General features: G+C 42.2%; 1 protein-coding gene across 7 annotated transcripts in view; it reads right to left on the bottom strand.

The window, feature by feature from the left end:
* Positions 1 to 1,522: 1,522 nt before the first annotated feature.
* KATNAL2 (katanin catalytic subunit A1 like 2) overlaps positions 1,523 to 16,118 on the bottom strand; it is a 31,202-nt gene continuing 16,606 nt past the window's right edge. For all 7 annotated transcript variants that reach the window (XM_027671689.1, XM_027671683.1, XM_027671684.1 and 4 more), the window contains exons 9-16: positions 14,934 to 15,032; positions 14,309 to 14,372; positions 12,949 to 13,067; positions 10,763 to 10,854; positions 9,194 to 9,304; positions 3,411 to 3,573; positions 2,256 to 2,358; positions 1,523 to 1,925 (exon numbers count right to left, since the gene is read on the bottom strand). In XM_027671689.1, the coding sequence (XP_027527490.1) occupies positions 1,786 to 1,925; positions 2,256 to 2,358; positions 3,411 to 3,573; positions 9,194 to 9,304; positions 10,763 to 10,854; positions 12,949 to 13,067; positions 14,309 to 14,372; positions 14,934 to 15,032 (891 nt within the window). In that variant the 3' untranslated portion in view covers positions 1,523 to 1,785. The remainder of the gene's footprint in view (positions 1,926 to 2,255; positions 2,359 to 3,410; positions 3,574 to 9,193; positions 9,305 to 10,762; positions 10,855 to 12,948; positions 13,068 to 14,308; positions 14,373 to 14,933; positions 15,033 to 16,118) is intronic.

Raw genomic sequence — 16,118 nt, 5'->3', positions numbered from 1 at the left:
GCAGAGCTGGACAGCCCTTTCAGTGAAGAAATTATTCCAAATATCCAACCTCAACCTCCCCTGGCACAACTTGAGGCTGTTTCCTCTCATGGTGTCACTTGTTACCTGGGAGCAGAGACCCCTCAGGAACAGAAGCCGCCTTTAGATACTGTCTGTGTGTCCTCACACACTGTCATGTACAGTTTGGGATAAATTCAGACATCTAGTTTTTGTGCCAGCAATTCTGAGCCTGTTTCTGCTTTGAGGATATAAGGGAGGTCTGTGGCCCACGGTCAGGGTCAGGTTCAGGAGGTGGGAGAGCTATAAGCAAAATCCTGTGAAGACATTTCCCATGGAGACTTTTGACATGTGACTGATGCTGGAACTAAAAGGGACTGTCAGTGCCTCAGAGGTCCTGGGATGTGCTGGAAAGCACTCACAACCCTGGTACTGGGAATGCAGATGCACACAAGAACAAGGAAAACACTGGGAGAACTGCAAAGAGGGAAAGTGTCTTGGCGAGGAAGAAGAGAAGGGCAGCGGTGAGACCTGAAAGAGTGACTTCTCAGAATTGCTGCTGCAAAGAGTGCAGGACACGTGGCAGTGCTGACTGCTCACCTGGCTGTGTGTGCAAGAACAGTGGCTGGTATTTAACACTGCACTGCAAAGACTCTGGAAAACTCCACTGGGTCCAGTGGAGGGTGACACAGGTGATAAAGGGAGTGGAGCATCTCGCTGAGGAGGAAAGGCTGTGAGGGAGCTGGGGCTGTTGAGCCTCGAGAAGAGACTCTGAGAGGGAACCTCACTAATGTCTGTCAGTGTCTGCAGGGTCAGAGGATGGACCAGGCTCTGCTCCGTGTGGCCCAGCAATAGGACGAGAGGAACAGGCACAATCTGACGCCCAGGAAATTCCACCTGAACATGAGGAAGAACTTTGCTGTGCAGTGATTGAGCACTGAACAGGTTGCCCAGAGAGGGTGGGATATCCCAGAACCATCTGGACACAATCCTGTGCCATGTGCTCTGGGATGGCCCTGCTGGAACAGGGAGGTGGGACCAGGTGACCCACTGTGGTCCCTTCCAACCTGAGCCATTTGGGATTCTGTGATTCTGTTTTATGGCTGGCTATGAACCAGTGGGTAACCACTAGTACAGTTTCTAGTTAATTAGTCTAAACCTGCTGATTTTCTACAGTCTCCCTCTTAATTCCTTGCCTTTTCCATCTTGGAAATGCTCCAAACCAACAAGAAAGTAACACACTTGACACATCAGCTGAAAACGAAGACAAACTAACCTCATCTACAAAGCCTTGCTAAGGCCCTGAGTTTCACTGAAAACCCCTGTTTCATGTTTCATTAAGAAGGGTGCAAGTCTCTGCTGGTACAGCTACACTGACTGTGATGCTCTAGTGAGTCTTGGGAATGGAGAATTACACTAATTGTCTAACTGTTCTTAAGCTTTCTGCTTCAGTTCTACCTCCAAACTGTATACAGTTGTCATGAATAAAGACTGAGAAGCAATCAATCTTTTAAGACTTCATGCATAAAATTAAGGCTGGAGGCCTTGTTGCATAGGAGCTGCCATTACATTCATTCCATGAAGAATGTTTTTTGAATGGTCATTAAAATGGTTAATAAAGAATAACCACGACTCTTTTACCCACCCTTAAATTTTGGAAGTAAAGATTTCCCTCTGACACTTGTCACTGCTTTCTCTTCCCTGAGACAACAGCATTTCCTTCCCCATCACCATCTGATCCTTTGGAGCAAGGACATGCCACTTTGGAAGTCTTGGGTGTGTTTTCCGTCAAACTGACTCAAATTCCCTCTGCCAAGCCATGTACTTCCGGCTTAGATTCTTTGCTGATGGCTTGGTGTGGGTGATCACATCCAGGAAATCAGCTGTTGTGATCGTGTCCAGTTGGATCACGGGCAGCTTACTGTTACCTAAAGAGAAGAGAACTGAATAAATACTGTTATCATTACCAAAAGACATTCTTTTATGTCCCTGCCTAATGCAACACTTAATATAGGGAAACAACAGAGTAAGTGCAGTGAGATGAAGAAAAAGTTGTATTTATGCAGAGAGCACAGATACTGACAGATTTAAAAGAAGGCCTGATTTTCAGAAATGTAAATGTTTTAGATTTGAAGAGTTTAGAACTTTTTCAGGCAGATATCAGAGCTCCACCTGCTGGGGTTAACATGATCGTTCCTAGAGTTACAGCAGGAGATCAGCATTTGCCAGTTGACATGCTCTGCTCAGAGCTGAGGTACCTGGCTGATGATTTTCAAGAGCATCAAATATTTTCCTCACTGGTCTCATGGCAGCTTCCTTGCACACGAGTTTTATGTCTGAGCCGGAGTATCCATCTGTTTCCTGTGATGGGATCAGAACAATGCATTACAGCTCACAAATCGGACAGGAATAGCATTTACAGGCATATATATTGTATATGTATTTACAGAAAATATTTGTGAAGTCTACTGCTGTCTGAAATACCTGTTTGTGTATGTATACCCACAGACACACACACACATATCTATTTTGCTGTGTATAATTTCCTCCTGAAGTTATGTTGCTTGTTCTTCTTTTGAATGCCCACAATACCTTGTAGGAGCAAGGAAAATACTGTGTGTTTTCTCTTTAAACCCCAATTTTCTGTAGGTCAAATAAAACCCACCTTTCTGTGTCCATCCCCGTCTTTCCTGTTAAAAAATAACTGTGTTTCCTTATTAGGATTTATAAACCCAAAACTGAGCAGTATTTCTCCATGAACACATGTAAAAGTCAACTGGGTAAACTGTAAAATATTTAGGCGTTGAGTCCTTGAGCAAACTGGTCTAAGTGAGTGGCATCTCTGCCCATGGCAGGGAGTTGGACCTAGATGATCTTTAAGGTCCCTTCCAACACAGAGCATTCCAGGATTCTGTGATTCTGTTTCCAAAGAGTTCAGGATGTGACAAAGGGCTAAATGAAGAGAGCCTGGGTATCCAGTGAATCTTTTCACTGTCAAATGCTCTTTTCTCCTGCAGCAGTGGAGCGGTGACAAACCTTCCCTACACAATTAACTGTTCATTACCCCGGTGAATTGGAAGTGCTCCCAGCTTGGTGAGAACAGTGATAAAATGTGCTGTTGCTGGAAGTCTCCCTGTATTTAAGGCTGAAAAGTTGGCCCAACAGAGAGGACCAGAATACACCATTTTGCAGGCAGAGCTGTGTGAAACCAGTGATTTCCACGTGCCTGTGAAACGCTCAGCGCCGTGTCCTGCCAGTCTCCCTTTGCAGCCTCAGACTGAGCTGAGGTCCTTCCCCAGCTCTGTGTGTCACAGCTGCCACACCAAAGTGCTGTCCCAACCCTTGTTCACAGTTCTGGCCCAGAAATGCCTCCAGCACCACGTAGGCACTGTCCCTGTCACAGTGCTTCCCACCTGGCTCAGCAGGCTGTAATCCAGATCCGTCCTCAGCTTCACACCCCCGCTGTTGCTCAGAGGGGGCAGCCAGTGCTGGATCATCACCTGCCGTGCCTCTTTACTGGGCAGGTCCACCAGAATCCTCTTCTCCAGCCTCCGCAGCATGGCAGAGTCCAACTCCCTGCAAGCAAAGGCGGAGAGGGATCATCTCAGTGTGTCTTGTTGTGGAGACCTGGCTTTGACAGCAAGGTCCTCGCTGCAGGGACTGGCATTTTTCAACCCCACCTGTAACTGTGCCAAAATGAAAAAAAAAGGGTTAATTATCCAGTGTATTCCTGTTCAGCATGTCAGTGATGCGCTGGCTTGTGACACTGAGGATTAGCAATAGCAATGAGAAGTTGCAGTTTCCATCCCTGGCTCTGGTGCTCATCTGCTGCGTGTCTCATCAGTAACAACCTCTCCCTTTCTCCCTCTGCTATTAAGGAGACAGTACAAATTGTCTGTCTGGGGCACTGTCAGGACTAATTAATTGCTACTTAGTAAGGGATGCTCAGTAGGTATAAAATCCAGACTGAAGGTCTTGGATGTGAGGCCATGTATTACGGCAGAACAAGACGCCGATCTGGGACTGCTCCTGCAATACAAATTATAAATAATACAGTCACAAAGCATATTGTCCTTATAAAAAGGATCTTGTAAAGGGTGGACAGGCTGGATAAATGTGTCAGTGAGCCAAAAACCATGGTTCTGTGAACATCAAAACTGATAAAAATGGTTTCCCTAAAAAAAAAAAAGATAAGAAAAAGCTTCTGCACCAGTCTTTCTCTACTGGCCCCATTCAGTCACAGACTCATTAGTCCAGTTTAAAATATAATTCAGTCCTCATACCTGCCAAGAAACTTTCATCTAGGGGAAACTCACTTCAACGTGCCTTGTGCAGACAGAAGAACAGGAGCCACAAGCACCATTTCCATCTGTGCTGGCTGAGCAGAAGGAACCAGCTGTTGGAAGGTTGTACCTGCAACCTGGGACTGTAGATACACTTAAATTAAACCTGCCCCTACCTTTCCCGATTCCCTGGGTGAAATATTTTTGCCAGAAAAGTCAACATTCAGGCGATGAATGGGGTTTCTTGTATGAAACTCCCTTTAATTTACAGGGAGCTCAAAGCCAGCTCAAGAGGGATCTGTAGCACACTTGACAGAGCTTGTTTCTGTCACATTCGGTGACTTGTCCTTCTTTTTTAAGAGCTAATGTTTTCTGTGGCATAGAACATGATAAAGGAACCCAAAAAGGGGCTCTCAAAACTCCATATAGGGGCTGGCTCTCATCTCAGCAGGAGCAGCAACGTCCCCCTCCCCAGAAAGGACACCTTGGTTTGGGAGATCTCGTTCCATGTGCACTGAACTAAGGGCAATGAACACAAAGATCAGAAAACCAGATCAATAGGAACCCAGAGGACAACAGGAGTTTGCTCAGATCCACCTCAGTACTTCTAATCAAGACCACAGGAGTAAATACCAGAATTTGTTAATCAATGGCTGTCAGTATATTGATATTATTATTGATATTTTTAGGCTGTTTCAGATGCTGTCCAACATCCAGTGCAATAGTACGGGGTCCCACCCAGAGAAGATAAAGAACCACACTCACCTGCTCACCTTCCAAGTGTATTTTTCAGCCCAACTTATCAAAATTGCTTTGCTTCGCTGGAAATTTGCTTATTTGGCTGGAAATAATTGCTCTGGCTGACCAACCCCTTTGCTGTTATTTACCCATATTAACATCCTCAGGCAAAAGTTCTCAGGGTTTACAGAGGGCAAAAGTTCTCAGGGTTTTGGAGGTGCCCACAGAGGTACCCTAAAAAGCACGTGTAGGCAAAGGACAACCACAGCCAGTCTCTGCAAATACCCTGAAAATCCTCCAAATGATGAAGTTTTCCATGACTCCTCCTGCTTCAGGTCCCCTCAAGATCACAGTTTCACGAGCTCTCTATCCATGTTCTGTAAACATGAAGTTGCTCTGTTTTGAGAAGCTGTGGCTGCCTCCGGATCCCTGGAATGTTCAAGGCCAGGTTGGATGGGGCTTGGAGCAACCTGGGATAGTGGAAGGTGTCCCAGCCCATGGCAGGGGGGTGAAATAAGATGAGCTTTAAGGTCCCTTCCAACCCACACCATTCTGTGATTCTATTTATCCAGAAAGGTTACAATGACCTGGCTTGTTGGCTAAAGAGCAAAAAAAAGAAATAATATTTTTGTTATCTTAAGTGTTTAGGTGGTTTGCTAAATTGTTTTTTTAGGCAAGGTTAAGTGACATTAACCAGAGTAGAATAACAAGCACTGAGCCAACCAAAATATTCTCTGCAACAACAGCCAATGAAAGTACTGAGAGGTGCTCATGAAAAGATACACAAAGTTCTACAGGACCCATAAGAGTCAGTGACTTTTCAGAACTCCCCCAGGTTAACATTAGGAGGCATCACAGGATCACAGAATGGTTTGTGTTGGAAGGGAAGAGTCTATCAGCCCAACCCAAAACTTCACCCACCCTGAGGGTGGGGAGGGAGGAGAAAGCAGCACTGCAATGGAAGTCGAATTAAAGGTGCTAATTTATTAGGAAACATTCACTCCGTGATTAAGGATCATTTTATCCCTTCACTAATGAGGCCTTTATTTTATTTAATTACATTGAATCATTTCAGCAAGTAATTTGTCAACAGAAATGCTTTGCTGATGAGTAGCCGAAAGCAGGGCCGGGCAGCAAGGACAGGCTAAAGAGGAAGATCAATAGCTGCAGTGCAGCTTAGGACAGCATAAAGAGCTTTGTTTAGGCTTCTTTTCATTCATCTAAAAGCAGCTTGGTACCAATTTTTTTCCATGATCAATAAACATCCAAGTTAAACAAATCTCCTGAAATCCAGCTTAACACCAAATGTTTGCAAGAGCACACCGCTGAGCTGTGAAGCCACAACCTCCTACGGTGGCACCAGGTATTTTGAAAGTTTGTTATTAAATATTCTGGTGGAGCTGAAGTCTGGGTCTGACAGTGGGACTAAATGTCACCTATTACTCACAAATTCAATCTGTAAATATACAGTTGAGATCTTAAGAGAGGTTCAATCCCTGCTGACCTCTCTGGAGGCAGATACTCCCAAATTCCTTGAGGCTAGTGAGCCCTATGATGGTGTAAGATGCTCATGACTTTCACTAGCTTTCCACCTCCCCTAAAACACCTTTCTAAGCACACATTCAGCAACTTCTTAAAGCATTTTCTCTGTGGTAGGGACATTTCTGCCAGACAACCTCATCAGTACGTTCATAAGTTGGATTTGCTCAAGAAAGAGCAAAATCCAACCTGCCCAAAAGAGAGAAAAGTCCAAAAGGAAGTTCTAAGCTCTCAGGTAAAACTTTCAGAAGTGAGAGCTGGCTTATCATAACATCTCAGCTGCCACCCACATATCAACACAGACTGCCTGCTTCCTTTTGGGGCAGTTCCCCCAAAATAGAAGTCTTGTAATTTTGGATCGACATTAAAAAAAATGCTGTGTCATTTTAGATGTTTCAGAGAAGCAATTTTGCAGAAATTAGCACTTCAGTATTATAAAATGATCCAAAATCAAATGTGTAAAACACTCAAAACTGAATTCTGTAATTTTTGCATGACTTCCCAGGAAGAGTTTATTGCTTGTGTAAGGCAGACACAGGTTAACAAGCCACATGCAGGAATCGCTCTGCATGGATAATTATCTCACAGGATTAATTTCAGTCCATGGAAAGGTGCACTGCACTGCTCAGAGCTTCTCCTTCTAAAAGGGCAATGATGCTGCGGTAACATAAACATTTGCAGTGTACTAGTAACAAACCATAAAGATACAAATTGATTACTAATGCATTAATTCTCTTTCAAACTTAACTGTACAGTTATTTCTTTTTTTGCATTTTCCTACATCACTGGAACATAATTAGAATTCCGCTCCGTTCCTTTCACGTAGATACTGAAACACAAAATGGGGTGGATTTTGTACTGATTTAAATTCATGAGTTTGTCCAAGGCATAAATCCCCCAAACCAACACACAGACTCAGCTATTGTGGCTATAAAAGCCTGCGATGGATCTGTACTCACACTGTTGGGTAGGAACCAGCCTAACTTGTACATCTAATTTCTACACAAATTTTAGGTGTCCACACAGCCATTCTCCTACTTAAAGAGCCCTAATGCTCTGGGCAAACCACAGACAGAGGGGCAGACGAAAGCCTCTGAATATGCTGCCATTTTGGCACTTGAATTGGGATCCACATCCTCCTGCTTCTCTGAAGGGCTGAGGCTTCTCAGCACCAACAGGCCAGGCTCACAGGCCACATGGGACTGATGGAAAATACCACCTCTGAGCCTCAGTTCTCAGGCACCAACATCACTTCTGTGGTTTAACTCACTTTTCCTGCTCCCTGGGCCTTTCAGCCAGGCCTGGCAAAAAGGGGACCAGCTGAGGAGAGGAATAAAACATTACCACAGACATTGTGAGAGAACATCAGGTGGTGTGCCATGACTGAGAGGTGCAATTGTGTGTTAAAAAAAATAAAATAAAATTTTTTAAAAAAAGAAAACAACAATGAAATGCACTAGGAGTCGAAGTACTCAAAAGCAAGATGGGGATACACACTCTTCGTCACTCAGACTCAGACACACCCAGCTCTGATCACAGCCCAGAGCTCTCCAGTCACAAAGAGAGGCTTTTCCAGCATTTCTCCTTATGGCAACCCCATAAAAATGAGACAAAAATCACTAATCATGAAAAACAATTTATGAATGAAGCCTGTGGTTTGTGAGTGCAGTGCCTCCTCTGGCTCCCAGCTGGTTTTGCGTGCCCTGCTCTGTGGCTGTCACATGGCAGAGCTGGGTGAGTGTCACCTCAACGAACAAAGTGCCTTTAATGTCAAATTTCAAGTATTGCCACCTGAAATGCTGCTGATCCACTGTTCACACAGGTCATTCCTGGGAACACCTTCCATTGGGCTACACCAAACGTTTCCCAGACTACGGCTTGAAGTTCCCTGGAAACAGGACTGCTACCTTCCCCTTTTCTGGCTCCTAGCTCATGCTCCTCTGCATTGGAGACGGGCATAGGCCCATTTAGGTCTGTGTGCCTTTAGGGATATGGGCACCCAGAAACACCTCAGTGCTGTGAGAATCAGCAGCTGCAAAAACATTGGCCAAGTTGGCCTCTCCCGAGCATCCAGAGCTGTTACAGCACAAATTTTATCTCCCTCCCTCACCCTCTCCTGCCTGCCTTGCTCCCAACACATATCCTGTCCAGTTTGAGAACCAACGTGATGAAATGCTCTAGTTCCAGTCTTAAATTGTTTATTCTTCTATACTAAATTATGTTAAGAAAACTAGGAATTGTGCCCCTCAACTTTTCAAAGGCCCATTTCATACCAATAAAATCCAACATTCCTATTTATGGAGTATCCTTCTAAGCACCAGATGTTTTAAGCACCTTAAAGTTCCAGGCTGAAACCCTTCTTAGCTTAAACATAGTAAATAACTTGCCTATAAATTCAAATACTCCATTTTAAATATTAGCAGCTGTAGGACCAGCATATGTTGACTTTATTATGGATTATTCTCATGTGACACAAATAGCAAGAATTGAAGAGTTTAAAAGTAAAAGCTCCAAATTAATCTTTAAATGCTTTAACCAAATATCAAGGCTTTTCCTGCAGAAGTCTAAATAAAATCTTTATCTGTGCTTAGAAGCTCATGAAAATGTATTCAAAATGTACTCTCTGGATCTCTTACCATGGCAGATTGGAAGCTGCTAAAACAAATACAAGATCATCAGATCGGGCCAAGCCATCCATCTGCACCAGTAATTCTGTTTTCATCCGCCGACTTCCTTCATGTTCACCACTACCAAGATTCAGAGAAATATTATTTGCTCAGTGCATTAAAGTAATCATCTTTATTTATAAGTGTCATTCACAGCAACTGAGCCCCTGTCACAGTTTTGCCCCAGTTCAAAGCATGATTAAGCTCCATTAGCTAACATCTAAGCATTAAAATCAAGCTTTCTAACGATTACTTAAATGGACTCTTTCCAGTGCATTAAAGTGAGGTGAATTCACCATTACTGAATCCAAAGAAAATATTTATTTTTATTTTTTTCCTTCATATTAATCTCCACTCAACGCTGACTTTTACTGGACAACAGCTAAGGCTTTGATTGATTGATTAACGGATCTATAGAAGGGAATTTTTACAATGTGATAGTTGCCATCTAAATAACTAACACATCTACCTATTCAGGGTGGCATTTTTCTGTGAGTGAATATTAAGGGGCCACAAAAAGACACACTAACTACTGAGTTCAGCATGTTGCAAAACGTTCTATCAAAATCAAACAAAAATATGCCTCAATGACACGAATTTAAAAATGGGGCAGAGACCACACAGAAAGGATCCTTCCTCAAAAAAAAAAAGGAGAACTTAAGCAAAGTCCTAAGAGTTCTGGCCCTGATTCAGGTAATCAATTTTGTAGAAAACCAGCTGGAACTCTTGGTTCCAGATGTGTAACTCTCGGAAACTCCTGGATCGAGCCCAGGGAAAACATCAAGGCCTTAGATGGCAAGAGCTGCACTTCAGGTTTAATGGCTTATTTCTGCAAAGACATCCACACATCAATGCCAAGTCAGTATTTAATAAGGATATGTAAAAATATATTTAGGAAGGCAAAATTTGGGTCATAATTAGTGTCTATTAACTGAGAATGATTACCAGCAATATCATTAAAATAGGGCATATTCTATCTATAAATGGTAAACAAAAAACATAATATAAAGTGACCACGTAATTCACTGGACATAAAATCCACTGTAATGGGTTACTAATGGTTATAACAATACTTTTACATTTCTCTTGCTCCTTTCCCATCCCTAACATTTTCAATCAATTTTTTAACTATAAACTGCCTATACCTTGGGTGAAAATAATAATATTCAACCATTCCTGCAACTGGAAGCCCTGACAATGCCACCCAAATCTGTCCCATTAATGAAAATGCCATTCCAGTGTGTACACTCCGTATTACTCTGCTATGCCTAAGATTGTCCAAAGTGTCAAAAAGTAATCTGATAATTCATCTGTTGTTTCCCCCACCGCTGCCTTTATTTCCACTCCAAATCCCTGATTTTAAAATACTGCACCAGTGGTTATAGACTCTGGCACCACCCTCCTTCTCAGACTCCTGCTGGCCCCGTAGCCTCTTGCTCATCCTCACACAACCTGCCTTTCACTCTTGCCTCTCTTCTGCGACTGAAACAACCCTACACCCCCACTCTTCAAATCCCCCAAAGTGGTCCCATCAGTTACCCAGGAGCAGTGCCTCTTTGACTCATCACTGACTCCAGCTCATCCAAGAAAATCGTGGAAGGAGCGTGGTACCGGGCGAGCTCAAACAACACCTGTTCAGAGAGGAGAGTAAACGTGAAGGATAAACTGACACAAAAAGGCATCAAGGACCACTGGCATGGAAGATAAATAACAGCACCCACATTCCAAGGGATGTCTGCTGGGAAAAACCTCTGGGTAGGCTGAGGGTCCCTGAATCCTCTCAAATTCTGAGAGGTTTGTAAAGGAGATATAAAGAACACAGCCTTGTAATCCTGTCTTTATGTGTAAATCTTTCTGGCTAAATCCTATCAGAGTACCCTGAGAATAATGGGATAAAAGAAAATGATCCATCAGAGGATTCTGGGAACTCCTAAATTGTTATCAGAGATTAAACATGTGCCTTTTGTTGTTGCTCCATTTGAGGTTTTTTTTTAAATAAGGATTTGAGAAAAAAACCCTACAAGTCGGCTGAACCATAATGAAAGAAATAGGACTGATTCTCTTGATAAGAATCAAGCAGTTATTTTGGGTTTTCTTCTGGTGAAAACAAGAACAAATTGCTTGACTAATCAAGATTAAAAAATGGACTATTAAGCTGACACAAAAAATGTGGATCTGCCCTTTGGAGAAAGAAGTTTCATCTATTTTTCCATAAACATAGAGAGGCCTGTATTAGCACTAAGACCATAATGCCAGTTCTTCTAGACTAAAGTGTTCTTTGAGTTTTTAAATAAGCATCACTAACAATACATATTAATCCAGCACTTTTTAATCTGAACACTTAAAAAAAGCAAATTTAAAAATATATGTATTATGCTCATCACTTCGAATATAAAACACAGGGTTTAAAGTATTTGCCTAGAGTCACAAGTAGACCATTACACATTTTACTAGAAATCTAAAAATACAAAATCACAGAAATACTGTGTAGAACTGAGGAAAACAGGATGAGTGGACATGCCTCCAAATGACCACAAAAACCACGTATCCTTCCCACAACTTCATAAAACTCCTGCACCAGCCTCGTGTGATCTTGGGATATAAATTCACACAATACTTTTCTTAGAGCTCTCCCGGTCCACAATCTTATTTCATTTTTTGATTTTGCCGAAAACTCAGCTAAGGGTAAAATGCCACAAATTCAATATAAATGCACGTGCTGCAGTGTGTTCACAAGAACCTTTTGGATAATGGTGTCGAAAAACAGACTGTCCCATCCCTACTGTTGCCAGAAAGGAAAAGTCCAGGAAGCTACTGAGACAGGTGTCAAGAGGATCAGTAACAGGAAGGGAATGTCAGAAGAAAAATGTGCCATTTTAAAGGCACAAGAAGGCAAGAAGAATAATTGTGCCGCAGACATTGCCAACATTTCAAGAAAGATTAACAATGCCCGGAATGCCACTTGCAGAGTACAATTTGTTATGGTTATTCATTCCCAAGAGCTTTGCATCCATCCAAAGTGTAGCCTTAGAGACCACAGAATCACAGATGAGCATAAAGGAAGGGCTTAAGGGCTTGTGGATTTCTTATATGGTGGATATTATGGAGAGATTCCGACGGGTATCATAGGGCAAGGATGCTACACCTGAACCCCTGAATTTTTCTGGACCGCAGCTGAGCCATGAACGCTTCTTACTAGTCTGTGTTAAAAAATACATTTACCTATTTACCATTAAACTACCTTCCTTAAAACATTAAATGTGCATTTGACTGTAAGACCTTTGTGACAAGAGAATTGTCAATTTTGTGCCATGAAGACTAAGAATAATAGGGAATTTGGTAACATTTTGTAGGAAGCCTAGGAGACAACACTTGCAAAAAGGATGTGAAGTGCTCTGAAGGGGTCACTAAGCAAACACTACTTTAGTTAGGAACTCTGCTTGTCTGTCTGTTCTTCATTGAGTCAAAGATCTTTGCTGCCTTCAGAACATCTGCTTCATCTTACATCACAAAGTTCAACAGCAAGAATCCATTTTGAGACTTGTGCAGAAGTGATGTTACTCCCATTTTGAGAACTAGGTATGAACAAAGCCATGTTTCGTCTAAGTCAGGGAAGGTTATGAGCACCAGAAGAACATTTGCTTTCCAGTTCTGTGTTAAAACCCAGTTCTTTAAGAGGGAACCTGATGTTTGTAAACTATAATGAATGAGAGAATAATTCTTACCCGGACAAGTTTTTCTGAATCACCTCTCCATTTGCTGACAATGGTGGATGCTGATATGTTGAAAAAGGTTGTATTGCATTCTGTGGCAACAGCCTTAGCAAGCAAAGTTTTTCCAGTACCTACAAACAACAGTGTTTGAGAAATCCACTCTCTAAAGGAAGACAATGCAAACATTTTAATAATTCCCCTCATCATACTACTAGTCAGGCAAAATTAGTAAAAAAGGCATAGTATGGTTGGAAGGGATCTTAAAGCTCATGTCATTCCACCCCACTGCCATGGGCAGGGACACCTTCCACTATCCCAGGTTGCTCCGAGCCCCATCCAGTCTGGCCCTGGACACTTCCAGGGATGGGGCAGCCACAGCTTCTCTGGGCAACCTGGGCCAGGGCTTCACCACCCTCACAGCCAGGAATTACTTCCCAGTATCCCACGTAACCAACCCTGCCCTCAGGCAGTGGGAAGTAATTCCCCTTCATCCTGTCCCTCCATCCCTGGTCCCTCTCCAGCTCTCCTGGAGCCCCTTTAGGCACTGGAAGGGGCTCTCAGGTCTCCCTGGAGCCTTCTCTTCTCCAGGTGAACACCCCCAGCTCTCCCAGCCTGGCTCCAGAGCAGGGGGGCTCCAGCCCTCGGAGCACGTTGTGGCCCTTCCAGATTGTCTGGGGAAACTCAGGTTATACAGCACCACAAATGCACTTCCCAAACTCTGAAGCAGAGCATGCTGAAATGGTCAGGTGCCTTCTGTGGCAAGTACATTTAAACATTCACAGGAACAAATGGAGTTCACTGCAGTGGCAGCCTCTGGATCCTGACTAAAGTAGTTCCTGTGCCCTGTGTCCCCTTCCAGCCACACTCCTGGTGCTTGTGTCAAAGTGGAGCAGAGGCAGCAGGGAAGCTGTGCTGACACACTCAGGAAAACACACAACTAACCCAGCAGACGGAAAAGTTTCCACCCATTCCCAAAACAACCCCTAAAAGCAGAAGAAGGAAAGGACATTTTCACTAAGGGTATGAGTCCATGACAGATTTATTCACATATCATAGGATCGGGTCATGCCAAACTTGATTAATATGGTCCAAGCTCAGTAAAAACAAGGGTATGAGTTTCGAGGCCTCTGAATTGTTAGTATAAGCACTGTTTCTGGAAGATTCAGGTGTAAAAATAGTCAAGGCTCACGAGAAAGGCCAGGTTTGAGTGTCAGAGATGGACATAATCATCCAACACTCTCTCCTTTTAATTCATATCACAGAACAGGTTCTTTTCTAACATATTTAATCTAATTAGCATCAATGATTTATCCATGGGACAAAACCAGAAACAATGATGAACAAAGAGATATGGTAATAAAGCTCTCCATACCTGGTGGTCCATAGAGCAATAATCCTTTCCAAGGGGACAGAATGCCAGTAAACAGCTCTGGGTACTGTGGAAACAGAAAAGTAATTCAGGGATTAAAAATGTATCATCTATAACAAACAGTGAGGAATTCTAGTCCCCACCTTCACTGCTCCTAACACATTCAGGAAACATATGAAATTCAAAGAGAGGCATAAAATCACACCAAAACAATGTAGTATGTATGATCTGAATACTGATAAAAATACTGTATTTACCATTTGAAATCTGTTTTAAGTGATTTTTTCAAATGCAACTGATTTCATATACTCTTCTGTAAGTCATTTCTCATGGAATTAATATAGGTCAAATCCAGCACTTCTTACATTGTCAAAGGTTCCAAAAATTTGACTTGACAAATTTTAATGTGCTAATTTTAATCCTGAAAGGTCATTTTTCTATAGGAAATGCAATTTCAGGTGGACCAAGAACAGGAATAGTTCTGACATGAAACAGGAACAGGAGTAGTTCTAACATGAACTGCTTACAAAAGCATGGAAATAGTAAGAACTCTAAAACAACACTGTAATTACAAGGAAAATGCTAAGGAGCCCAACATTGGTCTTCCTAAAATTATTTAGGACTTTACCTTTATGGGATAAACAACTGCTTCCTTGACCAGCCTTTTAGCTGCATCCAGTCCTATAATATCATCCCACTTCACGTTGGGTTTATGGAGATAAATGTCCTGGAACACACATCACATCTTGTTAGTAAAATTCCTTCTGCACTGGGATAATGACCTCTGGCAAAGTAAAAGGATCGACTCAGTGATAAAATAAAAGTGCTGTTAAGTGATACAAGCTGTATTATTTAACCCTATGTGCCAGGGACCTCCCAAGAGGAAAGCATACACAGCAATCATTTCCCTCAAGCTTCCCCTCCAACCCCCAGTTTCCCTGATGTATTCCTGCCAAATGTATACACTCTCAGATAAATTCTCTGTTAGTTTGGCTCAGTAATCAGCCAACATATGAAGACCTATCATGATATGAAGGGTCACCAACCCTAATATTTTGCCTCTGTTGCTGGCACATACGGGATGTTTAAAAAAACCCAGAAGTATAAGCAATAGTATTGACATGTTGGTTCAAATTTATATCCACAAGTGTACTTCAACAGGACTTTTAAATAATTCAAATTCCATCCTAGTCTTTGAGTTCAAACACCTTTTGACATTCTTTCTTCAGCTCTTCCCTCTTTTAATAGGAGCCACTGTGCAATGTGAAAATACTTTTGTTTTTTTTAAACTTGATGCTCAGATACTTTATTCCTGCACCGATTACTTATATTATTACTCATGTTATAAGTAACACTGAAAAATTGCTATTTACCCCACACTATGCAAGATTTTATAAGCTGCAAGAAAAGCTGTGAGAAACTCTGCAACAGGAGGAAAATTTTCCCCTATGCTTCTATCAAAAGATAGTCGGTAATTAGTGTATGCCCTGAAGCACTCACTAAATTAATTTCATTTAATTCATCAAACTTTCCAAATCTTCTATGAATCTTTCCATTTGCCTTAGAAATATTTTGTGGTTTTCTGTTCCAGAGGCTAATTGTTCTGCAAAAAGTATCATATCCTCAATACAGATACTAAAGATAAATTCTGCTCTCCAATAAAAACAGCCCCCGTAGACTGAAGAAGGATTATGTGCTTGTATCCAAGGGGAAAAGTTGATTTAATACAATTAGAAAAAATTATTTATATAGAGTAGATTGCACTTTCCCTTTCTATTAACAGCAAATTAAGATGAATCAGATTTCTGATATT

The sequence above is a fragment of the Neopelma chrysocephalum genome, unplaced genomic scaffold, assembly GCF_003984885.1.
Source record: "Neopelma chrysocephalum unplaced genomic scaffold, ASM398488v2 Primary Assembly neopelma1_97116, whole genome shotgun sequence".
In the NCBI taxonomy this organism is placed as follows: domain Eukaryota; kingdom Metazoa; phylum Chordata; class Aves; order Passeriformes; family Pipridae; genus Neopelma; species Neopelma chrysocephalum.
Note: the sequence above shows the minus strand (reverse complement) of the source record. Positions and strands in the feature narration are given on the sequence as shown.